Source organism: Bos javanicus, chromosome 5 (assembly GCF_032452875.1).
Source record: "Bos javanicus breed banteng chromosome 5, ARS-OSU_banteng_1.0, whole genome shotgun sequence".
NCBI classification, from domain to species: Eukaryota; Metazoa; Chordata; class Mammalia; order Artiodactyla; family Bovidae; genus Bos; species Bos javanicus.
In genome coordinates this window covers 10990172-11017613 of record NC_083872.1, presented here as the reverse complement: position 1 = coordinate 11017613, position 27442 = coordinate 10990172, and the positions used below count along the sequence as shown (strand labels likewise).

Genomic DNA, 27442 nt, shown 5'->3' with positions numbered 1-27442 from the left:
AACCACTGGCTATAGAACAAGCTGGAAAAGTGCTAGGTACGTGTCTTTCAAACTTTGTGATAGAAACTTCTCTTTGCGATTTTTAATTTAAAACCATTTTAAAGAAGTTTACTTGTAAAATAAGTTGTTTTCTAGGCAATATACTCAGGTCCTTAATGGAGACCTAGTGGTGATGGAACCCTGGTTTTACGTCAGTTATCTTGTGTACTCTTAAGAGTCAACGTTCCAAAATAAACTTTAACAGAAATTAACAGCAATCACAATTAAAACCCAACATTTCTGAACTAGAAGCATTTTCTCTCTAGGGGGATGGGATTACATCCCCTCGATTACAACTAGAGGATTGACAAACTCTCTTAATTAAAAAAAAAAAAAACATCTCTCTGCCTCCCTCCCCTCTATCCCCTTTCATTCTTCTCCTTTCCCCTGAATGCCCGCACGCCGTGACCATTTTATTCGAGTGGAAAGTTGAAAGAAAGCAACACACTAGCTACACCCATCCGGCGCTCCTCGGGTCGAACAGCAAAGTTCCTTCCCAGAGCCAGCGAGGCATTCGCTCTCCCATACCTGCTCAGCTTCACGCCGCATCTGAAGGTCTGCCCGCCGCGGAACAGTTGCGTCTCCATCTGGCTGCCAACCCACCCAGGCTCTCTTCTCCTCCACCACCACCACCACCACCTTCCCTCCTCCCCCTCCTTTCCGTCTTCCCTCACCACCCCCGCCCCCAGTCTCCTCCTCTTTTTCTCACTACAAGCGGTTGCTGATGCTGAAGCCGAGCGTCACTTCGGCTCCCACGGCAGACATGGCGACATTGACAGTGGTCCAGCCGCTCACTCTGGACAGAGGTAAGGGAGCGGCTCGCCCTTCAGGCCGCTGCGTCCCCCGCCAGCCTCCTCCTCTGGCGCCGCCAACTCCCACCCGGACCGCCAGGCAGCGCTCGGGCAGGGGGAGCAGGGCAGCGAGGATCAGCCTGGGAGAGGGCTTTCGCGCCGAGAGCAGGACACTTTCTTCCCCTTTCTCGCCCGCCACGTCCCCGCTGCCCCTTCGCGCTACCATCGCCCGGCCCAGGGATGCCTCTGCGGGGCTCTTGCAGCCCACGGCGCCCCTCTCAGCCCCTCGGCGGCTCGCCTCCCGGCCGCCGGCTTTGTTGGAGCGGAGGCGCGGGGACCGCTAGGCGCTCGCCCGGGGCTCGGGGTTGGAGAGGGGCAGGGAGGAAATCTCGCACTGCCGGGCGAGGGCGCCTGCAGCCGGAGCCCAGGGAAGCCTGCAGAGGGAGCCGCCTGGCAGCCTGCGCGGCTGGGGGCCCAGGACGAAGGAAGTTTGTCCCGGCGCCGGGGGGCGAGGGTCGGTCCGGCTGCGGAGACCCCGGCAGCCTCCCGGGAGCGGGCCAGGCGTACCCCCGGGCGGCCGGTGCCGGGGCGTACGGCGGCTGGGCTGCGGCGGCTGGGAGCTGCCCTCCGTGGAAAGGGCGAAGCGAAGCGCGGGCAGCGGGGCCGGGGTCGGGGCGCAGTGTCGCGGCAGCCGCGCCCCGCTCTCCTGGCTTCGCGCTCGGAAGGCGGCGGGGGTCGCGTCTGCCCTCGCCGGGGGCGGCTCTCCGGCCGTGGCAACTCACAGTTTCTCCTGCCCCAGCCAGCCTTGTTCTCTCCTAGCCCGGTGCCACGGCGATACCCGGGCTGCGGAAGGCGCTGGGACGTAGCGCAGGCTGGGTTGCAATTCAACTTCTGACCTGCGACCCTGTGCGTCCTGCTTTCTGACTTGACTGGGAAAGCAGCGTTTGCTTCCTTTCTAGGACCTCCCCAAGCCCAAGGATGGAATCCTTCGCTGCGATCGCGGCCTCTCCCGCGCACGGGTGCGGGGTTATACCTGTCCTTGCGTGTTCGACTTTTCTTTCTGGCTTTCCGACGTCCAGTTATGAATGCTCAGGAGTCCCACGACTCTGCTGCGGAGGACACCTGCTTGTCCTGGTCCGCAGCGGCCGGATTTAGGACCCTGTGCGGCCATTTGGAAATGGTGTGCTCAGATGAAAATGATTCAATCCGATGTGCCTCTAAAAATATTCTTTCTGGAGGATTAAACCGGACTGTGGGGCAAGGCAAAAGAGCATCCTGCTGCGAGTACAGTGAAAAAGCCAGTGCAAAGTTAGGGAGGTTTTTTAATTTGGAGAGATTGTGGGGTGACTTTAACGCAATCTGTTGGCGCCAGAAGAAATGTTATGTGGTGCCCATAGCAACCTTACTCGGGGTACGAGTTGAAAGACAAAAAATAATTGACTTTATGTTGGGAAACGTTGGTTTGCCAGCTAGTAAATTAATAATATAATTAAAGAGTTCAGAAATCTATTGCATAATCCATGATTTCTCCCCAGTATCATCATCTCCACTAAGCAGGATAAACCCACTGCCTCTAAGAACCTAACAGATGGCAAGCTATTAGAAATTATGGACTCCCAAGTATTTCTGTTTTAATGTAATGAGATCTTATATTGTCCCATTCCTATATCACCGTTTTTAAACATCCCAAGTAAAACGACTACATTAGGAAAGAAAGGGGGGGGGGGGAAGCAAGCAAACTCCAAGAAAATTGCGTACCCGAGCAATTTTATATACTACTACTACTACTAAAAACATTTCACTTTGAAGGGCTTACCTTAAATGCCTGATCAATTGTGGAGGGGAAGTGCAATCAGATTAAGATCTGTTCTTAGAGTTTGTTCTTGTTCACAGCCAGACAGTACCTGTCCTTCCCAGTTGTGATTCAGAAGCTCAAGAGACAAGTTGGGTGAGACTGAATATATCGGAATAAATTCACCAGCAGCTTACTTTGAGGTCTTGTAATTTATGGATGGTGGGTTATTGACGTCATTACTGTGTATGAAGTCAATACATATCCATAATTTCCCCTCTAAGTTGTTTTAAAGTATGATTATTAATTATATAATAAAATTGATAAAATAAACTGATGAGAAATTTCTTACAAAAAGTAAAAAAATCTCGGAAAAGATAGTAATTATCTGGTTCCTGGGCGTAACTCTGATACTTACTTTGGAGGAGTTGGTCCACCTCTTTGGGGAGCAGTTTTCCTTTTTGGCACATAAGGAGTTTGGGGTGAAGGATTCAGACAATGTGCAACTCTAAGAGCCTAGAATTTGGTGAATTAAAATTAGGACTCAGTTTCTGGTCACCTACTGGAGGATTTCACAGATGACTTCCTCGCCCACCTCTTCCAGGTGTTCTTTGACATGCTCTGAGGTCACCCACTACTTTGGCCTCATCCAAGCATTTCTCAAACTGTTGCATCTATCTCCTTTCGAACGGAACTCCCTGAGGGAAGGGACCATTTCTAAATTCATCTCTGCATTCTCAAAGCCTTCCATAGTCCCTGATCACAGTAGAAAAAAAAAAAAAAATTAATGTACGTGAACTAAAGGATTGCAACAATTTAAGCACTGTTAAAATACAGGGATTTCATAGTGAACAGAAAAGTACAGGTCATAGATTCACAACATTTTAACCCTGGGAAGAAAGGCAGGGAGAACACAGGCCAATGATTCTTAAGCTTTCTTTCCTCCCATGCTCTTGACAGATTTCCATCAGCAACCAGAGCTCTGTGATTATTGAGCAAGGAGGGTCATGGCAGGTGGGCGAAGGAGAGAAAGAGAAGAAGATGCCTTATAAAGCCCCCTTCCTAGGCATCTTATCAAGCAAACCCAAATACATAATCCATGTGTATTCTGCAGGTTCTTTTCTAGCATCTTCATTTTTCAGGTGAAAAACATGAAAGAAGCAATGATAAAGAGATGTTTTCAAGGTTACTCTGCTAGTCAATGGGAGATTTTATGCTAAAATCTAATTTTTCTTGTTTGATGCCCTTTGGCATTATCCACGGATTCATCTGGAATCTTTAGGGCAGCAGTTTTAAGCAATCAGATCACAGCTAGAGCTTGAAATTAAGATGGAACACCCCCAGAATTCCAAAGATATCATCTGAAAGTAAAGCTCAGTAGTCTGCACTAGCTTCCTGGGTCTTGTGCTGGAAGCAAGCCTTTGCCGGAACCTGGATGGCCCCTGAAAGGGCAAACAGGATGGCTTCACATTTTCACTGCTCTGTGTATATCCTAAACTCTTTTCCTTCTGCGACTAAGACCTCAGATTAACTCTGTGGGGGCCTCTTGGTGGCTTTGGTCATAGTAAGTTCCTGTTCCTCCTTGCCCCTGTCCTTAGGATTACTCATTGAGTACTTACAGCAAATCAGACCCTACTGTGGGATTGCTGCATATTGGTGAGCTGAACAGACTACCTCATGGTCTTCATGGTAGTTAGAATCTAAGGAGGGAAAGAGATTTAACACACACACCCATGCTCATGTAAATCATTCATTCATTCATTGAATAAATATTCATTTATCACCTTCTGTATACAAGATGTTACAGGAATGCCAGAGACAAAGTTTCTGCTTTTATGGTCTTTAAGAATCTAGTCACAGAAAAATATCAGTAAGAAATTCGTTCATTCCACAACTAAGTATTGAGTGTCAGCCTTTTGGAAAGCACTGTTGTAAGCAATGTGGTGGTCCTAATGAACAAAGTAGATAAAGGCTAATGGAGTTGACATACCAATGAGAGCCACACACTGAACACATAGGTATATGAGTGCTGGTGAGAAGAACTAAGACTGGGTCAAAGAGACAGATGTGGTGCTACTTGAAACTTGATAGTCAAGAATTGGTGCCATGGGAGGAGAGACCTGAGGAAAGTAAGGAAGCAAAATTTACAGATATCTGGAGGAATGTGCTCGAGAGAAGGACCTCACGCGTGCGTCCTGGGAGCATCAAGAAAGTCAGTGTGAAAATGTGAACACAGGGAAGAGTGGCAAAAAGCCCCAAAAAAAACCCAGCAAAGGGTTTGTGAACTGGCCAGGGGCCAGATGATGTAATTTATAATTAGGATTTTAGGTTAGTTGAAAATATGACGTGCTCGGAAAACAATGAACATGACACAAAGATAGAGAATAATGAGGAAGGACCTACTTAGATGGCTCACTGAGAAAGTAAAATCTAATCTGCGTTCTGATGTGTTAATAAGACCCTTAGGAAAAACATTATGAATAGAGCAAAGAATACATGAAAGAGCAGTTCTACATCTTCAACTTGGCCACCATCCCATGAGTACATCTATAACCAAGCAAATGATCGGAAAGAAAAACCACCAAGAAATAACAACACTAAGGATGTATTTGGAGTAGGCATTTGGTTATAAGTATACCTCCAGGCAAGAACACTGGAGTGGGTTGCCATTTCCTTCTCCAATGCATGAAAGTGAAAAGTGAAAATGAAGTTGCTCAGTTGTGTTCGACTCCTAGTGACCCCATGGACTGCAGACCACTGGGCTCCCCCGTCCATGGGATTCTACAGGCAAGAACACTGGAATGGGTTGCCATTGCCTTCTCTGATACCAAGAAAATCTATAGAGCAACTGGTTGCTTCTTATTGCTAGACTAAAGCACTGTATATTATAATTAGACTTTCAAAGATATCCTGAACATTATAATGTACATGTCACTATATGTAGATTTACATGTGGAACCCAAGTGGTGATGAGATATATTCATTTTCAGTGTAATATTTTATATTAGACTGTGATGTAGAAAGTAGTAGCTGTAATTTACCCTTGTGGCAAAGAGAAGATGCTGATAAGGAGATTAGTGTGAATAGTCTCTTCCAGAATAATGTTCAGTGTAATTCCTACACCTTTGACCAGATCTTAATCTCTACACCAGGAATGACCTTCAACTAAAATCAAGGGAATAAAGCAGTGTCCAATCCATGTACTTAATACCATCATAGCAAAGAACATAGGAATACTTCACTGTCTTAAGAATTGCATGGATTCAGGCACTTTTCTTAAGTCCAGTAGCTCTAACTCTCCTTCACTTTCCATCTCAAGGTCAGAAAAGATAATACAATGGAATTCTTCAAAATTTTACTTCAGCTTATCTTTTTACCCTTATTTTTAAGCAGAATTTTTTTTTAATCATGACTTATAAGGAAGTGTTTACATGACTTATAAAGAAGACTCAAAAAATGAACTCTTGGAGAAAAATGGATAATTAAAATAGTTTCCAAGAGTAATTGAAGTTGTGTAATATTCAATACTTGAGACCTTATAACATGATCAATGGTTTACAGTCTGCATTTAGGCACCAGTATAAAATAAAATGCTGGTGTTACAGCCACCAAACTTTTCTGTGAGTTAAATTCAACTTGGACACCTTGCAAAAATGTAAATGTAAATCTTGATTTCTTGAATTCTAAAATAAGTTGTAATCTAAAATATTGATTAAACAAATTTTGATGTGTTTTTACTGTAAGAAATTAAAACTTTTGCCCTTTAAAAATTCTAATAGAAAACCAAGAGCTTTTATTTTGTGGGTTTCAACCTCATGAAAAGGAAATGAGCGCAAAAGTTGACTGCAAATGAAAATCCCATGAGTGCCATACTTTTCATAAAATTTGTGATACATTAAACTTTTTCTCTCTTCCCTTTTCCCTTTCCAAGGCAAGCAGAGCTTATTACTTTATGTATTTCCCAATTCAAGCCTTGGGCAACCTATAGATTTTCTAATCAGCTATATTCACCAGTTTATATAAAATCTGTATTTGCCTGAAAATTACTTTTGTTCACAGTCCAGTGGACTTTCCTCTTCTCTTTCTCTCTTTGTTTTTTATTTATTTAGTATGAGGAGAGATTAAGGAAGAAGGAAAGTAAAAATTAAACTAGGCTTTATGTTGTTTTAAGGTTGTATGTCCTGATAGTCGTGGTGGGGAGGACAGAAAGAGGGTTTAACTATATTTTCTGACTCTTGTCCTAAAATCTTTTTACAGCCAGGTATATTTTAGTCTACAAACATTAAGTATTTGCACTCTTTCTCCTGTTTTCCATAAGTTTCACTAAACACTTTAAATATATACATGTATTGAATTTTCTTTGGAAATCAATATTTGAGTTTCTTTTTCCACTATACTTAGAGAATATTTTCCAGGAAGCAGAATTGTGTCATATTCATCTTTTCTTTTTGTCTGATATGAAAAGTTGGAAAGAGAAGGGACCAAACTTCTAAAAAGTCTTGATTATTGAAAAAGGTATTTTCCATTTAATGAGAGTTTTAGAATTGAAATTGAAAATTAAGGATCAAACTCCCAGAAAAAGAGACAGAAATTTGGTGCATACCTTCTAGTTTCCTACACCAGCCATCTAAGCTCTGAGGTGTATTTGGTGCACGCTGGTCATTTATGAAAGCAATGCTTTAGCTTTTGGAGTACTTTTTCAGAATTTCTAGGTAGAGTTTAGCTATTTATTAGGGAATAGAGAATATTTGGAGAGTAGTATCAAATTGGAAGATATATACTGAGTTTTAGGGGCGCTATTCTAAGCTTTCTCTTGGAGAAAGCTCTTTACTTAGTTCTGACACTTGTCTGTTGGGATGAAGTCTTCATTAGGTCAGAGACTATCCTGAATTTGTTTGAATAGAGCTCAATGCATCGTCTGGTACATGGTTGGTGCACTCTTCATATTGATTGATTGAATAAATGGATGAATGAAATTGACTTAGTTGGACTAGCTAGCTTAGAGTCATTCTTAATGCTAAAAAAAAAAAAAAAAAAAGCCTTCCAACCTGTAATAACGTAAAAGTGGTAGCTATCATCCTTAATCATGTTGCTGTGTGTGTGTGTGTGTGTGTGTGTAGCAGACCTAAATGTGGAATGCTCTCCAGGGCCAAGAAGGGATGTGAGTTACCAGTGTTGAGGCTTGTAGCCCTACTTCCATTGCCGACATCCACCTGCCATCTTAACTTGTTAATTGAACCAGAGAAGTTAATGCCAGAAGACAACTGAAAAGGTTACAAAAAGAGACAGGATGAGAGCCAAGCAGAATCCACCTCTTCCCCTACCCTCAACCCCAAACACACATGTAAACTATACTGCCTTATTTTTCTTTTAACCACAAGTGGATGAATGATAGAGCTGTGTCCTGATAAACAAGTTAGAATGGCTTTAATTTGAAATGACTCTGGGTTGGCAAATGAAAAGACAACCTTTAAGTCGTGTTGATTACATCAGTGTTGCCAAAGGTAACTCTGGTCTAGGTGATAGAGTTGTTTTTTATTCTCCATGACTGAGTTTTACTACCTAATGTGCTAGCTGAATTTGAAGATTTGCCTATTAAAAGTAAATATGCCCAAAGACTACTTGAAAAAAGTTATGCTGAATTGAAACTTAAACTGAAGTTATACTCAGATGGTATCTATCTTGGAAAACAAGGGCTTCTAAATTAAACTGGTGGTCACTTCCCTGGTGGCTCAGTTGGTAAAGTATCTGTCTATAATGCGGGAGACCTGGGTTCGATCCCTGGGTTGGGAAGATCCCTTGGAGAAGGAAATGGCAACCCACTCCACTACTCTTGCCTAGAAAATCCCATGGACGGAGGAGCCTGGTGCAGGCTACTGTCCATGGGGTTGCAAAGAGTCGGACGTGACTGAGTGACTTCACTTTCACTTTCAAGTTCCTCTAGAAACACAGTAGCTCTTTCAAGTCCAACTGGTTCTGCTCTTTTTGTTTACTTGCCTATTGTGGTGATAGTTAACGAAATTTAATTATGATCTAGTTTTTTTTTTTTTTTTTCTATCCAAGAATCATCTTTCACCAAAAGAAGGGAAGGGGATAGGGTAATGGGAATTACAAATGGCAATAATATTTAAACTCAAGTTAGATGGACTTTAAATGAGTTAATATGTGCAAAATACTTAAAATAGGCCTGACACATGGGAACCATTTAACAATGATAGTTATTTTTTCTGAGTCCTCAAAGTCCAGAAAGGCATCCTTTGATATCCGCAGGGCATTGGTTCCAGGACTGCCTGCAGATAACAAAATCCTTGGGTGCTCTAGCCCCTTATATAAAAAGGTGTGGTACAGTTGATCATTTGTATCCTTAGGCCCTTATGTTCTGCATTCCGAGATTCAAGCAACCCATCTGTGACTCAACCCAGCTGAATCCGCAGATGCTGAACCCCCAAATATGGAGGGTCAACTGTACTCCTGCCATACTGCCAGGAGGCAGGGCCAGATAAGGTTTGTTATCTTCAAGCATACGGTACCAAGAGGCAGTTGCTGTTCAGTTGCTGAGTCGTTTCCTAATCTTTCCATGGACTACAACACGCCAGGCTTCCCTGTCCGTGGATGGTCTCCATGCTATCTCCTGGAGTTTGCGCAAACTCATATCCATTGAGTCAGTGATGCCATCCAGCCATCCCATCCTCTGTCACCCCTTTCTCCTCATGCCCTCAGTCTTTCCCAGCATCAAGGTCTTATTTACAATGAATCGGTTCTTCTCATCATGTGGCCAACGTATTGGAGTTTCCGCTTCAGCATCAGTCCTTCCAATGAATATTCAGGGTTGATTTCCGTTAGGATTGACGGGTTTGATCTCCTGACTGTCCAAGGGACTCTCAAGAGTCTTCTTCAGTGCCACAGTATTTCAAAAGCATCAATTCTTCAGCACTCAACCTTCTCTATGGTCCAACTCTCACATCTGTATGACTATTGGAAAAACCATAGCTTTGACTATATGGACCTTTGTTGGAAAAGTGATGTCTCTGCTTTCTAATATGCTGTCTAGATTTGTCACAGCTTTTCTTCCAAGGAGCAAGCATCTTTTCTTTTCATGGCTGCAGTCACTGTCCACAGTGATTTTAAGAAAATAGTCTGTCACTGTTTCCATTTTTTCCCTATTTCCATGAAGCGATGGGACTGGATGCCATGACCTTCATTTTTTGAATGTTGAGTTTTAAGCCAGCTTTTTCACTTTCACCTTCGTCAAGAAGCTCTTTAGTTCTTCTTCCCTTTCTGCCATAAGGGCGGTATCATCTACATTTCTGAGCTTATTGATATTTCTCCCGGCAATCTTGATTCCAGTTTGTGTTTCTTCCAGTCCAGCGTTTCTCATGATGTACTCTGCATATAAGCTAAATAAACAGGGTGACAATATACAGCCTTGACGAACTCCTTTTCCTATTTGGAACCAGTCTGTTGTTCCATGTCTGATTCTGACTCTTGCTTCTTGACCTGCATACAGGTTTCTCAGGAGGCAGATAAGGTGGTCTGGTATTTCTGTCTCTTGAAGACTTTTCCACAGTTTGTTGTGATCCACGCAGTTACAGGCTTTAGTGTAGTCAATGAGGTGGTGAATGTTTTTCTGAAATTCTCTTGCTTTTTCTATGATCCAACAGATGTTGCCAATTTGATCTCTGGTTCCTCTGCCTCATCTGAATCCAGCTTGTACATCTGGAAGTTCTCAGTTCACATATTGTTGAAGCCTAGCTTGAAGGATTTTGAGTATTACCTTGCTAGCATGGGAAATGAATACAATTGTATGGTGGTTTGTACATTTTTTGGCATTGCCCTTCTTTGGGATTGGAATGAAAATGGACCTTTTCCAGTCCTGTGGTCATTGCTGAGTTTTCCAAATGTACTGGCATATTGAGTGCATCACTGTAACAGCATCATGTTTAAGATTTGAAATCGTTCAGCTGGTATTCTAGCACCTCCACTATCTTTGTTCATAGTAATGCATCCTAAGGCCCACTTGACTTCACACTCCAGGATGTCTGACTTTAGGTGAGTAACACACCATTGTAGTTGTGTTGGTCATTGAGACTTTTTTGTACAGTTCTCCTATGTATTCTTGCCACCTCTTCTTAATCTCTTCTACTTCTGTTAGGTCCTTACCATTTCTTTCCTTTATTGTACCCATTTTTGCGTGAAATGTTCCCTTAGTATCTCTAATTTTCTTGAAGAGATCACTAGTCTTTCCCGTTCCATTGTTTTGCTTATTTCTTTGCATTATTCACTTAAGAGGCAGAGACCATGTTTATTTTGGTATTCTGTAGAAGCAAGGAGCACTTGGAGATGCCTGGAGGTCAAAATAAAAAGTTTCCTGTACAATTACTAATGTGTCAGCTACCTCTTTCCCCAAATCACTTCTTTCTTGATGCTTCTGTTACATTATTTTTTCATAACTGTACCACACAATATAGAAAAATTTCATTTACACTACTGTCACCCTAGCAGCATAAGTTATTTATATTCATCTTTGTGTATGCATTGCCTATCACAGTACCTGAAAGATAAGTGCTCAAAGGTGTGCTGAATAAATTAATTTTTTTTTCATTCAAATACCACATAGCTTCAGGGGATAAACCTAGGTAAGTTACCAAAGGATACAGGATGACAGAATTTTTATTCAAGAAAAAATTTCCTGCATTCATTCTGTTTAAAATTAGAACAGGTGCCTTCCGGGAATTCATGAACATCCTATTACTGGATTACTGGAAAAGTACAGGCAAAAGTTGAATGACAAATTGGAAAAGTTGTTATAGATGGACTTTTAAGATTCAGTAATTGTTAAGGACATGGACCAGAATTTATGTAGATGTTTGGGGGTTTTATTTTATTCTATTTATCTGCAGATATCAAAAGTGTACTAACATGGATGGACCATGAGATTGTCATACTGAGTGAAGTCAGATAGAGAAGGAGAAGTATCGTATGACATCCCTTATAGGTGGAAACTCAAAAGAAATGATACAAATGCACTTATTTATAAAACAAAAACAGATTCACAGACTCAGAGAACAAACTTATGGTTTCCAGGGGAGAAGAATGGGATGAAGGGATAGTTAGGAAGTTTGGGTTGGACAGGTATGCAGTGCTGTGTTTAAAATGGATAACCAACAAGGTCCCACTGTATAGCACATGAAACTCTGCTCAATAGTATGTGACAGCCTGGATGGGAGGGGAATTTGGAGGAGAATGGATATATGTACATGTATGGGCGAGTCCCTTTGCTGTTCACCTGAACCTATCAACACTTTGTTAATCAGCTGTACTCCAATAGGCTATTTTTAAAAAGTTAAAAATAAATAATTAAACAGTTGACTGTGGAATATATAACCAAGAGTGACTCTAACTCTTGTTTAGTGCAGTTTAATTGTGAAGCATCCCATGATGCTGAGAGAGGCATACAGGTGCCAGTCAGGGGTGTGAGCGCTAGATCCAGACATCTGGGTTCAAATCCTACCTCTACCTGCCCCTTCCTTTGCTCTGTAACCTTAGCCTGTTAAAATCTTCTCTCTTTCCTTTACTTTTCATCTATAAAGTTACAAATAATAGTAGTCTCTTCCTCCTAAATTTACTGTAAAAATGAGAAAATGTATTTAAGTGCTTAGAACACTGCCAAGTTCATACTATTAAATAAGCTGCTCAATATTGATTGATTATTCCCCATCCCCTTCTCCCCAGGGCATGGATTTTTCCCAGTGCAATAAATGTGAAGTGCACAAGCTTCAGATTTAGACAGATATGGATTTGAATTGCAGTTCTGCCACTTACTATCTGTGGGAGCTTAGAATGCTGCTTACTTTCTCCGCATTCTATTTCTTTCATCCTTAATATAGCAATAGCGATGCCCACTTTGTATGGTGATGCATTCCTTTGGTTCTTCCCTCTCTTAGCCATGCAAGACAGAAGGAGAATCTGCCATGTGCCAGGCACAGAGTCCAAGGCTAGGGGTAAAGCGTGCAGCCCAGGGAAGATAGACATTATCAGATAATTTATGATAACATAATTTGAGTATTTTAGCAACAGCTCACACATATTGAGTATTTACTGCACACCAGGCATTGTGCTTAAGAGGTTCTCATATTTGACTTCAGTCAGTCCTGAAGACAAACCTCTGGTGTCGGTGCTATTAGTATTTTGAAGACGTAGGAATTGAGGCAGAAAAAGGCTAAATAAAGGGATTGGAACTCAGGCTGGTTGATATTGAGGCCTTGAGCTTAATCACTGTGATACACTGTAGAGAGCAAGTACACAGGCCTATAACAGGGTCTGTAACAAGCCTTGGGAAACTTGAACTTGTAAGGCATGGCAGGCACAGAGGTGCTTGCAGAGGCTTCAAAGAGCAGACAGACGGATAGGAGGTACCACCAGGAGACTCTGTTGTCCAGACAGAAGGGAAAGTCAAAGCTTACAGAAGGGACATATACTGATGTTGGTAAAGACTAATTGTGATATATTTTAAAAGTCTAGCACAATTATTTGAAAAGAGCACGGGTTTCATACACGGTTGTGCTTACTCTTAATCATGTTTATTACTTTCTTAGTACAAAAGATGAGAATGCCAAATATGAAATTATAAGAAAGTACTAGCCACATTCTGGTCCTTCTTTCCATGCTGTGCCAATGAACCAAGAGATAATGACTGTGACATTCGGATTTTCTTTCACTGATCTGTCATGCACAGGTGAAACTTCTTTACAGACTTGGAGTGTTGACAGGCTCACAGAGGGAGCTGAAAAAGTGATAACAGGGCCCTGGGTCTCTTTCTCTACAATCTTTTCCTTTAAGTGGAACAAGTGCAGCACAACCTGACTTTTCAGGCACAAAAAGAAAAATTGTGACTTCTTTTTCTTCCTTCAAGATTGGCTCTAAATATCCTGAAGGGTATAAACACACTATGCTTACCCATGATCATTAAACTAAATGCCTTGGGGTTTTAACATGTGTTTCAGTGGCCCGAGCTATGCCATATTTGTCTACCACCTAAGCAAACCTCCTGTGAGGCAACTGAAAATTACTCCTTTAGGCCAAAATTGTTAATTTTTTTAACCATTTTTCACCTGAAAATACAGGATTTATTTCCTTCTCTTTTCTGGGTACAGAAAATGTTCTCTGGAAAATGAAGTTCTTGTAAAAATATAGTGGAAGATAAAATAAGTAAAGCAGTATACCAGTGCATGTTACTAAAGGAATGATGAGGTTTTATTTGCATGGCTCAAAGGGAAATTCTGCATCCCACCAGCTTTTCAGACTTGTTTTAGTCTGTTGAGGTTGACAGATACACACCTCTGGATAAATAAGGTATTCTGGATCATGTAGACACTCATTTCTTCTGATGACTTACATCTTCTAAGTATTGACAATTTGGCATCAAATGATAACTTCGTGTAGCAAAATATTAAGATTGTATATGCTATGGACTGCAGGCTTTTGTCTCTCCCTTTCCCATTCATATGTTGAAGTCCTAAGCCCCAGTATAGTTTGGACGTGGCGCCTTCAAGCAATAATTAGGGCTAGATGAGGTCATGATGTGACTGTTGTCGTTCAGTTGCCAAGTCACGTCCAACTCTTTGTGACTCCATGGACTGTAGCACACTAGACTCCTCTGCCTTCCACTGTCCCCCAGAGTTTGGTCCAATTCATGTCCATTGAGTCGGTGATACTGTCTAACCACCTCTAGAGCACTAGGGCTCTCCCTGTCCTTGCCGTGTGAGTGTGTATACATCCAGGAGGCAGACGGCTGCCAGCTGGGAAGAGATTCTCACCAGAAGCTGAATTTGCTGGCACCTTGATCTTGAACTCCCCAGACTCCAAAACTGTGAGAAAAAAAGGTCTGTATTTTAAGCCACCTAGGCTTAGGAGAAGGCAATGGCACCCCACTCCAGAACTCTTGCCTGGCAAATCCCATGGACAGAGGAGCCTGGTGGGCTGCAGTCCATGGGGTTGCTAGGAGTCGAACACGATTGAGCAACTTCACTTTCACTTTTCACTTTCACGCATTGGAGAAGGAAATGGCAACCCGCTCCAGGGTTCTTGCCTGGAGAATCCCAGGGACAGGGGAGCCTGGTGGGCTGCCGTCTATGGGGTCGCACAGAGTTGGACACGACTGAAGCGACTTAGCAGCAGCAGCAGCAGGCTGTGGTAGTTTGTTATAGCAATTTAGGCTAGGACCGGAGAAGGCAATGGCACCCCACTCCAGTACTCTTGCCTGGAAAATCCCATGGACGGAGGAGCCTGGTAGGCTGCAGTCCATGGGGTCGCTCAGAGTCGGAGACGACTGAGCGACTTCACTTTCACTTTCATGCATTGGAGAAGGAAATGGCAACCCACTCCAGTGTTCTTGCCTGGAGAATCCCAGGGACGGGGGAGCCTGGTGGGCTGCCGTCTATGGGGTTGCACAGAGTCGGACACGACTGAAGCGACACAGCAGCAGCAGCAGCAGGCTAGGACATTGTAGCACTCATCACATGATCTTGGCCTTAGCAACCCTCTGTCCTAAGTAGTTGAATAAATTAGCAGTGGGTAAGATTAGCTGTACATAGATATACACTGAAGTATGCCTAATTTCCTGCTTAGTTTAATTTCTTCCCTCAGTGGGTTTAGAAATCTTTGTCTTGGGACTTGCCTGGCAGTCCAGCAGTTAGGACTTGAGCTTCCAGCACAGGGGATGCAGGTTCAATCCCTTGTTGGGGAACTAAGATCCCACATGCCACACAGAACAGCCAAAAAGAAAGAAATCTTTGTCTTACAAGTTCTAACATGTTTTCAAAGCTTCTTTTCTTGGATTTTTCTCCATTGTTTTCAAATACATTTAATTATTTAAATACATTTAATTATTTTTTTCTTATAGGTTTCTCCTGGGTATCTTTCAAGGTGAAAGATTTGTAAATTATGCCTTTTCCAAATGTAAAGGAGCTGTAACTAAGCATATTACATTCAAATAATATTTTACTGATCTAATATTTAATAAGCCTTTGCTTATTTTGGGCTTCCATAATAGCTCAGTTGGTAAAGAATCTGCCTGCAATGCAGGAGACTCTGGTTCAGTTTCTGGATCAGGAATATCTGCTGGAGAAGGGATAGGCTACCCACTCCAGTGTTCTTGGGCTTCCCTTGTGGCTCAGATGGTAAAGAATCTGCCTACAATGTGGGAGACCTGGGTTGATCCCTGGGTTGGGAAGATTCCCTGGAGAAGGGAAAGGCTTTTTGCTGTAAGTCTTTCTTTTAATGTTGGGGGTAGAGTTTACGGAATTTGTCTTTAACTTGTCACAGTCTTCCTTAATATATTTCCGGCTGCTCCCTCTTGGCTTTTATGCTATTGCTATTTCTGTGTCATAAATGCAAAAGTCAATGCTACTAATCGTGCTTTAAACCAGGGCTTGGTTATAGACCCAAAACCAAATTCAGCTTGTGAGCTAAAAATGAATTTTTTTTATATTATTTTAAAATGGTTGGAAATATAAAAAAGAAAAATATTTTGTGATACATGACAACTATTTTAAATTCAAATCTCCATGTTTATAAGTAAAGTTTTATTGGAACACAGCCATGGTCATTTGTCTATGGCTAAGCAGCCATAGAGAGAGACCAACTCAGCCACAGGGGCAGAGTTGAATAATTGCAACAGAGGCCATTTGGTCTGTAAAGCGAATACTATTTACTCTCAGGCTCTTTACAGACAATGCCTGCCAACCTTTCAGAGCATTAAAAGAAATAGGAAAGAGAGAATGGCTTTTAAGTTTGCATTCAGTTTAACCATTTGAGTTGCTTGACCCTCAGCTTGCAGTCTTCCTTGTACACAGTGTCCCAGATGGTTCTTGCTCTTTGCTCTCTCCAATCCCCCAGAGGTAGACTACTGTTGCTTGATTCTTGGTAGTTGCTAGCCTGGTGGTGGGAGACAAAGGAGCTTCTCTGTTGTCCCAGCCCAGCCTTGGTCTCAGGAAGACCCTGTTCCCGAGTTTCAGGAATGGGCTTTCTCAGTGATCCTGTCTCTCCCCGGTCTACCAGACTAAACCTTTCCCTCATCCTTGGAGGGTCTTGGTGGGAGAGCTCCCTGTCCCTTCTTCAGTGGTAGAGGACTGCTAATAATACCGGTATAAGATCGCAGAGTTAGCACTCTTTCCTGCCTCCCTCTCACTCCACCCTGGGGTGGGTGCATGTATGCATGCTCAGTTGTGTCCAAATCCTTGAGACCCCATGAACTATAGCCCGCCAGCCTCCTCTGTCCATGGGATTTCCCAGGCAAGAATACTGGAGTATACTGGGGGAATACTGCCATTTCCTCCTCCAGGGGATCTTCCCGACTCAGGGATCGAACCCGAATATCCTGCATTGGCAGGAGGATTCTTTATCACTGAGCCACCTGGGAAGCCCCCACCTTGGGGTAGAAGTGTTTTATCTGTCTCCTAGCTGTAATGGGTTTTTACTTTTACTCTTAACTGTGATCCATTCTTTCTCATCAGCTCCTAGTAAAAGTTTGTGAAAAAAGCGTGTGAAAGATTTCCCTGGTGGTCCAATGGTTGAGATTTTGCCTTCCAAAGTGGGGGTTGCCAGTTTGATCCCTGGTCAGGGACCTAAGATCCCACATGCCTCGCAGCCAAAAAACCAAAACATAAAATAGAAATATTATTGTAACAAATTCAATAAAGACTTGAAAAATGGCCCACATTTAAAAAAAAAATCTTGAACAAAAGAAGGTCTGGAATTATTCACCACTCCAGAGGTTTTATATTGTCATGTTAGCTCATGTTTGGACTCTCCTCAGGCAGTTAAACACTTTAGCTAATTCTCTTTCCCCACTTGTATGGCACCTAGTGTCTCTCCTGCCATGCTGGGTGTGAGCCTGGCTCACCTTCCCTCTTTGCTTGGATGAGTTTCTATACCTTTTACTATTACTGTTGTGCAAAGTTAACTCATCCTTATGTGAGCTGTAATTCACACTAACCTAACTGAGTAAGAAAGTGTATTCCCAGTTGGGGAGGTAGACTTTGAAAGCAGTTTTGCAGCCTGGTTAATATTTGGTATTTATTTGCACATCTGAGCAACTATTTGGTTAGGCAGACTGTCTTTATGTTGTTGCTCACATTTCAAATTAAAGTTCTATTTAGAGACTAATTTGAGTGAATCCATAGTATGGCAGACCGAGCTAACACAGAACCTCTCCGATTACAAACATCAAGATGTGCCAGATAAAAATCTAACAATTAAAAAACTCTCTATAGTTTGGATTGCAAGTGAGAAAGCGTAATCTCCAGGTGCCAGGAATGAAAGGGGAAGTGAAGGCTGTAATGGCATTGATATTGAGCTGACATCTTGGCAGGTGAGGACAGAGGGAGATGAAGTGGATGCCAAGTGGTCATAGACTGAGAAATAAGCCCATGGCTAGGGACAAAGCAGGTACTGGAGGAAATATCTTAAATTTTCATTATACCCGTACCCTAAACTGTATTACTTAGCTTGGAGTCTGAATATATACCACTGAGTTAGTTCAGAACACTTTCTCTCAAGGAACTTAGATAAAATGAATCTAAGCCTAGGACAGACTAGAGGAAGTAAAATGAAAGCACTCTTAAGAAACATCCAGTCACACTGGTTTCTCATCAAAGAAATAATCCCTGCCAAATGGGAGCTCACAAATAAACATTAGAAACAAATGAGGAGAACATAGGAGTGAGTCAGTGCTGACAAGTCAGGGGGTGAGTGAGTTCTGTGTTTTGTGCAGAAGGAACAGAAATTCATAGAGAAGAATGGGAAATATAGAAGAAATCAGAAAGAGACCATAAACATATTTATAATGACTTAAAAGTGTACTCTAAAAAATAGAACTTATAAGGAAAGAATATGACACTGAAAAATAGTAAGTATGCTAAGAAAAAAGACTTTTAAAAAGTAAAATGACATTAAATTATATTAAAGTTTTGAAAAACTTGAGAACTTCTATTTATAAGACCATTTAAACAATTTACATATAGGAAAATTAGCACTGTTTTGCTTTATCTGATACTACAGGCTTATATTAGAAATGACTGTGGAACCTGAATGGAAGCTATTGTCGGTTAAGTATCAAAACAGCCAGGAACTCGGGGTTAGCTTTATGTTTAGTTTTGATTTTCTGAAATGTGAAAGTGATCATGTCACTCTTTGCATTAAACTCTTTGGTGGCTTATCATTTTCCAACATTTTAAATATATCTTAATATGTTCTTAATTTTATGAACTGACCATATGCCAAAAATAATTTATGTATGGCCTTTCCTTTTTACTATGTACGTCCCAAATGCCTAGAACACAGCCTGGCACATTGCAGGTGTTTAATGAATGTTTGTTGAAGAAACAAACTCAGAGTCAGCACTGTTCTCTGTGTGGGGAGAAACTTTCCCTTCTTCTTCCTCCCTTTTCTTGGCAAATTCCTACTTGTCTTTTTAGCATTTGGGTTTCAGATTCCACAGAGTCTTTTCTTGTTCTCTAAGACTAGTTTGGTTCCCTCTGTTTCATGCTTCCTTAGCAGTTTATAATGCCCTTTTGTGTGTGTGTGTTCAGTCACTCAGTTGTGCCTGACTCATTGTGGCCCCATGGACTGTAGCCTTCCAGGCTCCTCTGTCCATGGGCTTTTCCAGGTAACACTGGAGTGGGTTGCCATTTCCTACTCCAGGGGATCTTCCCAACCCAGGAATTGAACCCATTGGCAGGAGGATTCTTTACATTTGAGATATCTGGGGAGCCCACCCTTTTGTAAATTCACTCAGATACTCACTCCAGTATTTCTTGAGTGCCTACTAAGTCTTAACTCCTGTTCTAGGTCCTGGGGATTCAGCAGTTAACATAGACATAATTTCAACTCTTGTGAAGCATATATTCTAGTGAGGTGAGGGTGGAGGGTGGACAAGACAAACAAGTGAGTACATAGTACTTTCTATCATTTTAAGTCATCTGGAGAAACATAGGGCAAGGAAAGTAGGGGTGGATCTGAGGAAGTCCTCCTGCATTAGATATTAGTAAATAAGGAGTTTTCCCTGAGGATAAGTGGAGAAAAGTGGCCCAGGAGAAACGGCAAGGGTAAAGGCCTTGAATGAATAATATTCTGAAAGTATTTTAGGAAAAGCACTGAGGCCTGGTATGCCTGGGGCAGTCAACAATGGGAAGGGTAGAAGTCCATGAAGATAGAGAGACTTTTGGGCCTCCAGTTTTTTTCGGAGGGGGCGGGGGGTGAGGGGGCTTCCCTGGTGGCTCTGATGGTAAAGAATCTGCCTGTAATGCAAGAGACCTGGGTTCCATCCTGGGGTGGGAAAGATGCCCTGGAGGAGGAAATGGCAACCCACTTCAGTATTCTTGCCTGGAGAATCCCATGGACAGAAGAGCTGGCGGGTCACAGCCCATGGGGTCGCAGAGTCGGACACGACTGAGCACGAACTCGCACTCGGACAAGTGGTGTCGTTTTAGTTGTCACAGTTACCTCTGAGACGGGCAGGGCGGAGGGAGAAGGCGCAGGGTGTGGGCTCTGCATGGTGAGTCCTCGGAAAGCCAGGTGCAGCCCCAGGAGCAGCCGCGAGGCGGCGCCAGGCCGCTCCCGGAAGTGCGGCCCGAGGCTGGGATCCGGGATTGTCGGCGCCGGCAGGCCTAGCCTCCCGGCGGGTGGGCCCGCGGACAGACTAGAAGGGCTTCGCATTGGTCGGGGGTCCGGGGCCTAGCCTGGTGGCGCCCATCTGTCTGAGGACAGTGTGGTTGTCCCAGCCCAGCCTAGCCCCCGCGGCAGAAGGTCTGCCCGCAGCAGTTTTCAGAGCTGCCAGCGTGGTTGGGGCAGGGTCCCAGGCCGCCCGGTCAGCACGCAGGTGCTGTAGGTAACCCGCCGCCATGCGGGGTGGCTGCGGCCGCTGAGGGCCGTCTGGCCGCCTCAGGTTAGACTGTGGCGTGGACGAGCGAGCTCCGGAGCGAGCGCTGCAGGTAGGCCATAGGCCCTCCGCCTAGCAGAGCCTGAGGTAGGCCACGGGCCCTCCGCCCAGCGGAGCCCGACGCCTGCTGTTTTGAGGACTTTGACTTTTATTCTTAAGATGATAAAGCTACAGGCGGTAGGGTTTTTAGTTTGAACGGGCTCTCGCAGCTGTGTTGACAGTAGGGGTAAAAGGTAGACGGGGAGATTAGAAAGTAATTAAAAGAATCCGTCCATATCAAAGATGATGGGGGTTCAGATCTGGGTAGTAACAGGAAAGGTAGTGATAAGTGGTCAAATTCTGGACTTGCTAGGAAGACTTAGCCAGCAGGATTTGATGAAGGCTTGATTGAGTATAACGTGTAGGAGAAACAAAGCGGTTTATAGAGAATCAGGTCTTTGGTTTGAGAATCAGACAAGATGCCATTTCACCTGATATTGAAAAGACTCTAGAAGAACATAGAAGGGAAGGGGTTACATCCAGGAGAAATACCGAGTTTGGACTTGTAGAGATATCTATTAGACACTCCAGTGGAGAGTTTGAATTGGCAGATGTATATAAAACTCTGGAGCTCAAGAGAAGAGGCCAGGATGGAGATACAAATATGGGAATTATCAACATATAGATGGTATTTTGCCTTGAGAATCCCAGGGACGGGGAGCCTGGTGGGCTGCCGTCTATGGGGTCACACACAGTCGCACACGACTGAAGTGACTTAGCAGCAACAGCAGCAGATGGTATTTAAAGCTGTCTGGGATCCATCTAGTCAAGGCTATGGTTTTTCCAGTAGTTATGTATGGATGTGAGAGTTGGACTATAAAAAAAAGCTGAGCACCAAAGAATTGATGCTTTTGAACTGTGGTGTTGGAGAAGACTCTTGAGAGTCCCTTGGACTGCAAGGAGATCCAACCAGTACATCCTAAAGGAGGTCAGTCCTGAATATTCATTGGAAGGACTGATGTTGAAGCTGAAACTCCAATACTTTGGCCACATGACGTGAAGAACTGACTCATTTTAAAAGACCCTGATGCTGGAAAAGATTGAAGGCGGGAGGAGAAGGGACCGACAGAGGATGAGATGGTTGGATGGCATCACCAATCAGTGGACATGAGTTTAAGTAAGCTCCAGGAGTTGGTGATGGACAGGGAAGCCTGGCGTGCTGCAGTCCATGGGGTCACAAAGTGTTGGACACGATTGAACAACTGAACTGAACTGAAAGGCATATGGAGGATGCAAAGATGTGATGTTTGATGACTCAGCTCTGGGTAATTATAACACTTAAAGGTTGAGAAGATGTGGAAGCACCAGCCAGGGAGGAAAACTAGAGAGAGGTGATCAGAAGCCAGGTAAATAAAATCTTTTAAGAAGATGGAAAGATTTATCTATGTGAAATGGTATTAATAACAGGTGAAGTAAGACATTGTCTGGGAATTGACCATTGTGGTTAGCAGTGTGAAGGTCACTGATGGTCCTGACACTTGGTTGAAATAGTGGTAAAAGCTTCATTGGTATTGGCTCAAGAGAGAATAAGAAGAGAGATGTTAGTGACAGTATGGACAACTTTTTTGGATAACTTTTGCTTTCAGAGAAATAGTATAGTAGTAGCTAGAAGGAGATAAAATACTCAGCATGCCTGGAACTCCTGTGTCTGTAAGAACGGTAAGAACTACACTGACAACAACTGTGTCTATTTTATTGACTGCTTTTTGCCTGGTACCAATGCCTGACCAAAAGCAAATGTACAACTAATTATTTCTTGAACAGTAAGTACCATTTCGGTTAAAATTGTAATTAAAAAAATTGTAAGGTTTAGAAGTATTTTCAGGAGATGTTACTTTTTTTAAATTGGATAAGAATATGTATTTTGACACTGGTTAAGAAATGAAGTGATCACAGGTAATGTGATCATTCTACATCTACTTACCAATTTCCTATCTGGCTTAGTTAATGCTAAGTACCACATACCACCTTTATTTTAGGAAAACAGTGCAATAATGACAAATTAATTTGCTAAAAATATTCAGTGCAGGTACTTTGGCCACCTCATGCAAAGAGTTGACTCATTTGAAAAGACTCTGATGCTGGGAGGGATTGGAGGCAGGAGAAGGGGACGACAGAGGATGAGATGGCTGGATGGTATCACTGACTCCATGGACGTGAGTCTGAGTGAACTCTGGGAGTTGGTGATGGACAGGGAGGCCTGGTGTGCTGCGATTCATGGGGTCACAAAGAGTCAGACACGACTGAGCGACTGAACTGAACTTTATCTAGAGTACAGTTTTTTAAATCATGGAGACAAGAAAGGAAATACATTTTTCTTTAGCATAGTTGCTGCTGCTGCTGCTGCTGCTAAGTCACTTCAGTCGTGTCCGACTCTGTGTGACCCTATGGACAGCAGCCCACCAGGCTCCGCCGTCCCTGGGATTCTCCAGGCAAGAACACTGGAGTGGGTTGCCATTTCCTTCTCCAGTGCATGAAAGTAAAAAGTGAAAGTGAAGTCCCTCAGTCGTGTCCGACTCTCAGCAACCCCATGGACTGCAGCCTACTAGGCTCCTCCATCCATGGAATTTGCCAGGCAAGAGTACTGGAGTGGGGTGCCATCACCTTCTCCATAGCATAGTAGAGAAACCATTAAGTCTTTAAAGAGATGTTCATAGTATCAGAGTTGTGTGTGAAAGGTTGATTTGTTGCTAAATGATGGTATGCATTTATTTGATGAAACACACTTATTTGGTTTGAAGATGAGCAGTTATAGTACAGTAGATCCTAGGCTTGACATACGGTGAACTACAGAGATGAGTGAAGTCATGGAAGATAAGATTAAACATGTAGGTTGCAGTGAGAGGTGCTTAGCTTTGTTTGATGGGTAATCTAGAACAAGGAAATTTAAAAAAATTTTTTTAAACTTTTGAGCAGGGAAGTGAAATCATCTGAGCTGTATATTTATTGGTTAGTTTGAAAATTGGCTGCAAGATTTAATATACGGGGAAGATGAATGCTTTACAAACATAACTCTGGAAGATTTTATTGGATGCTCTTTGAAAAACTTTCCGTGGTAAAATGAATTAGGAAATATTGGGTTTCCCAAACATCAGGCTAAACAAACTGAAAGATGTTTCTTTAATGTGTAGCCTTTAAGATACTTTGTGAATCTACAAATTGTATGGAATATGCAGATCATTCAGTTCAGTTCAGTCGCTCAGTCATGTCTGCCTATTTGAGACCCCATGAATCGCAGCACTCCAGGCCTCCCTGTCCATCACCAGCTCCCGGAGTTCACTCAGACTCACGTCCATCGAGTCAGTGATGACATCCAGCCATCTCATCTTCTGTCGTCCCCTTCTCCTCCTGCCCCCAATCCCTCCCAGCATCAGAGTCTTTTCCAATGAGTCAACTCTTCGCATGAGGTGGCCAAAGTACTGGAGTTTCAGCTTTAGCATCATTCCTTCCAAAGAAATCCCAGGGCTGATCTCCTTCAGAATGGACTGGTTGGATCTCCTTGCAGTCCAAGAGACTCTCAGGAGTCTTCTCCAACACCACAGTTCAAAAGCATCAATTCTTCGGCGCTCAGCCTTCTTCACAGTCCAACCCTCACATCCATACATGACCACAGGAAAAACCATAGCCTTGACTAGACGAACTTTTGTTGGCAAGGTAATGTCTCTGCTTTTGAATATGCTATCTAGGAACTCTTTATTCGAGGAACCCTGTTATTCTTTGAAACAGTTGACGATTTTGGACTGTCGTCATATTACCGTTGTAATCTGAATGAGCTTACATGAATTTGACAAGGAGTTTTGAGAATGGAAAAGAAGGAAGAGATAATGATAGGCATGCCTTATTGACTAATAGGTGGTGAGAATGGGAGAGGGAAAAAGTCAAAGGGGAAATGTGGGTCCACAGCCTTGATGAGCTTAGCTTAGCCCCTAGTGAACTTTAAGATGCTGGAAGACAACCAAGAGTAAATTAGGGTTCCTCTCCCCCGAGAATACTTTTATTGTCTGAAACCATAGGTTCATGATTGTAATGAAAAAATGTAGCAACACACTATGCAGCACACTTGAAACCGATATAATATTGTAAATCAACAATTAAATTAGGGCTTTAACCTGGAAGGCTTGATTCAAGGCTGGAAACAAGTTTTAGGAGCGCAGATACCATGTAGCATATAGTGCACGAGGATAATCTTGAAATGAGTAGAACATGAATTAGAGATACTGAAGAAGTATAGCTGCAGGTTTTCTTTCCTTTTTTTTTTCCCCCAGAAAAATAATGTGGGGTACGGCCAAAGACTAGTTTTAGAAAAAACGCGGCAGCAAGTACTTGAAAGTAAGCATCATTTTCAGTATTTAGACTGAGATATAAAAAGATAACCTATGTAAAACCTGTTTTTATTCTTAGCATATTAATTCCCCATGTCAATAAAGTGTGATGCTTCTTTCAGAAATCCTGCAGGATGTCAGTTAAAATCCTCTGCATACTTGGGTAGTCGGTATATTGTGGTAAGCTGGAAACTCCTTACTTTTTCAGCTTTGTCGTCTGTCCATTGTGTCCGTATAAGGAGTACTGTCCTAGGTTTATGGCTCCTTTCCTTGACATTCTCACGGGTCTGCCTTTGGGCCTCCTTGTGAGCCTCTCAAAGAAACACTTGTTCTCTAGAACTATGCTGTCGATACTTACAGATGTATCATGGAAAGTCTAGGAATTTATAAAATGGTTGTGAAAGGCTGAAAAAGTATCAGAAATAAAACCTTTAAAAACTCAGAAAATTGAGATTAAATAAACTACAAAACACAGTATGTCATTTGTTGTATTAATATCCTTTGCATAATTGCATCTGCCTGCATTTATGTTCAGAAGGAGGTGCACATAGCAAAACATGTAGATGCACTCTCAAGGTCAGAATGTGGAGTTTGGAAGAAAAATATGGAGCAGACGGTAAGCTCATAGGAAAATTAAGTCAGCCAGCTCTCCCCAGATGGTCATCTTTATACTGGTTTTTTTTGTAGTTTGCGAATTAGGCACCTGTGTTTTCTTTAACTCACTCTGTGCCATGTGAATTCTTACATTTGACATTTAATTGCAAATAAAAACAATAAGTTCTGATTTTTTCCACCAAAACCCCCATATTTTTAATTTTTTTTCTTGAAATGAAATAATACTTATTCATATTTTGGAATTCCTAAAATGCTTATTTGAATTTTACAGGTTATTGCCTGGTATGATAGTGGTTCAACTCACATAAATCATTTCTTTTTGCACTTCTCAGGACACTGGCTTGAGTAACTTTTAAGAACTGTTCAATTGTGTATGTATATATAATTTTTTTTTCTGTAGAATATATTTTTAAAGGAAATCTATGGTTCATGATAAAAATAGTTGTACTGATTTCATATCTAATTTAGTTTAAAATGTTCCTGGATTGTGACAGTCTGATGTTAAGTACATCGTCTAATCTCATATATAAGAAGAACATAATGCCTTTAAATACACAATGATTTTCAGGTAAACAATATGTTTTTCTCAGCCACTGCTTTCAGACTTCTATGGCATTTGAACTGGCATTTTGTTATTGAAATGTCAGATAAAAATAGTAATGCTACCTCTATCCAAGCTTAATAAACCAACACAATTTCCTCCTTCTTTTGCTTCATTTATATGCAGTAATAAGTGTTGACATTGAGATGCGTGTAGGAGAAAAGGATTCCTAAGAGAGACATGTTTATCTTTTTCCTTTCCCATTAAAGATATCCTTGATAAATGTCCCGAAAGTAAGTTTGTTTAAAGCATTATAAGAATGTGATGATGTTCTTGCACCTGAGTTAAGATATTCAGTGTATATATAATTAAAGATAAAATAAAACTACTCAGGAAATTATGGCAGGTGTGGCTTGTGTTAATGACACTTGAAAAATAATGCCTTTAAAATTAAACTTTTTAATGTAAGAGTAGCTTGTTTTGCATTAAAACGTGAATTCATACTCAGATTTAAGTATTGGGATATTATCTTATTCAAAAGATAAAACAAAGCTAAGCTTATTTAATTTTCTCTGAAATAGAACAAAACCGGGCTATTTCCTATAAATTCAAGACCTTGTTGAGCAAGTCATTTCAAGTTTATTGCATTTGCCTGTTTGTTTTGAGGTCAGTTAGATCCTAATGACTCATGAACTAGAAAAGGTACAGGTATAATTTTAAGGGCGTCTAATGGTCTAATGATCTACGGAGAAGGAAATGGCAACCCACTCCAGTGTTCTTACCTGGAGAATCCCAGGGACGGGGGAGCCTGGTGGGCTGTCGTCTATGGGGTCGCACAGAGTTGGACATGACTGAAGTGACTTAGCAATGGTCTATGGGATTAATTTTTTTTTCATCTGACAAGAAAATATTGTTATTTTAGTCTAATATGAAGTTGCAGCATCTGTTTTTATCCAATTAAATGTTTTATTTGTGAATTTTTAACTCCTCATGTTTAGAGTCTGCATCCCAACCTCTAAATTCCATCTCCTAGAACTTCCTTAGAATTACAGTTGAAAAATGTTTCCGATCCATTTTCATACATGCAGCAGTTAAATTCTGGTTACAGAGTCAGTGGAGCGGTCTTTCTGTGCAGTGTGTTGAATAGCATTATATAAGTCACCCCTACTCCAAAACGTTTCCTCCATCTCTGGACGTGTATTTTCTTTGGGCTCATTTGTTTATTCAGTAAGTATTTAATAGTACCTGCCTTGTTAACAGCCTTCAATGGGCATGGACAGCAAAGAAGAACAGAACCAATCATGGTTCTTATTTTCCTGAAGGTTACAATCTACAGGAGAGGAGTAGTGGTCAAATAATCCTGGA

General features: G+C 42.1%; 1 protein-coding gene across 2 annotated transcripts in view; it reads left to right on the top strand.

The window, feature by feature from the left end:
* Positions 1–233: 233 nt before the first annotated feature.
* LIN7A (lin-7 homolog A, crumbs cell polarity complex component) overlaps positions 234–27442 on the top strand; it is a 155978-nt gene continuing 128769 nt past the window's right edge. Inside the window, exon 1 of one of the 2 annotated variants that reach the window (XM_061415627.1) lies at positions 234–845. In XM_061415627.1, coding sequence (XP_061271611.1) covers positions 764–845 — 82 coding nt within the window. In that variant the 5' untranslated portion in view covers positions 234–763. Of the gene's footprint in view, positions 846–20523; positions 20613–27442 lie in introns of those variants that run through there. The other variant, XM_061415628.1, reaches the window with a different exon arrangement.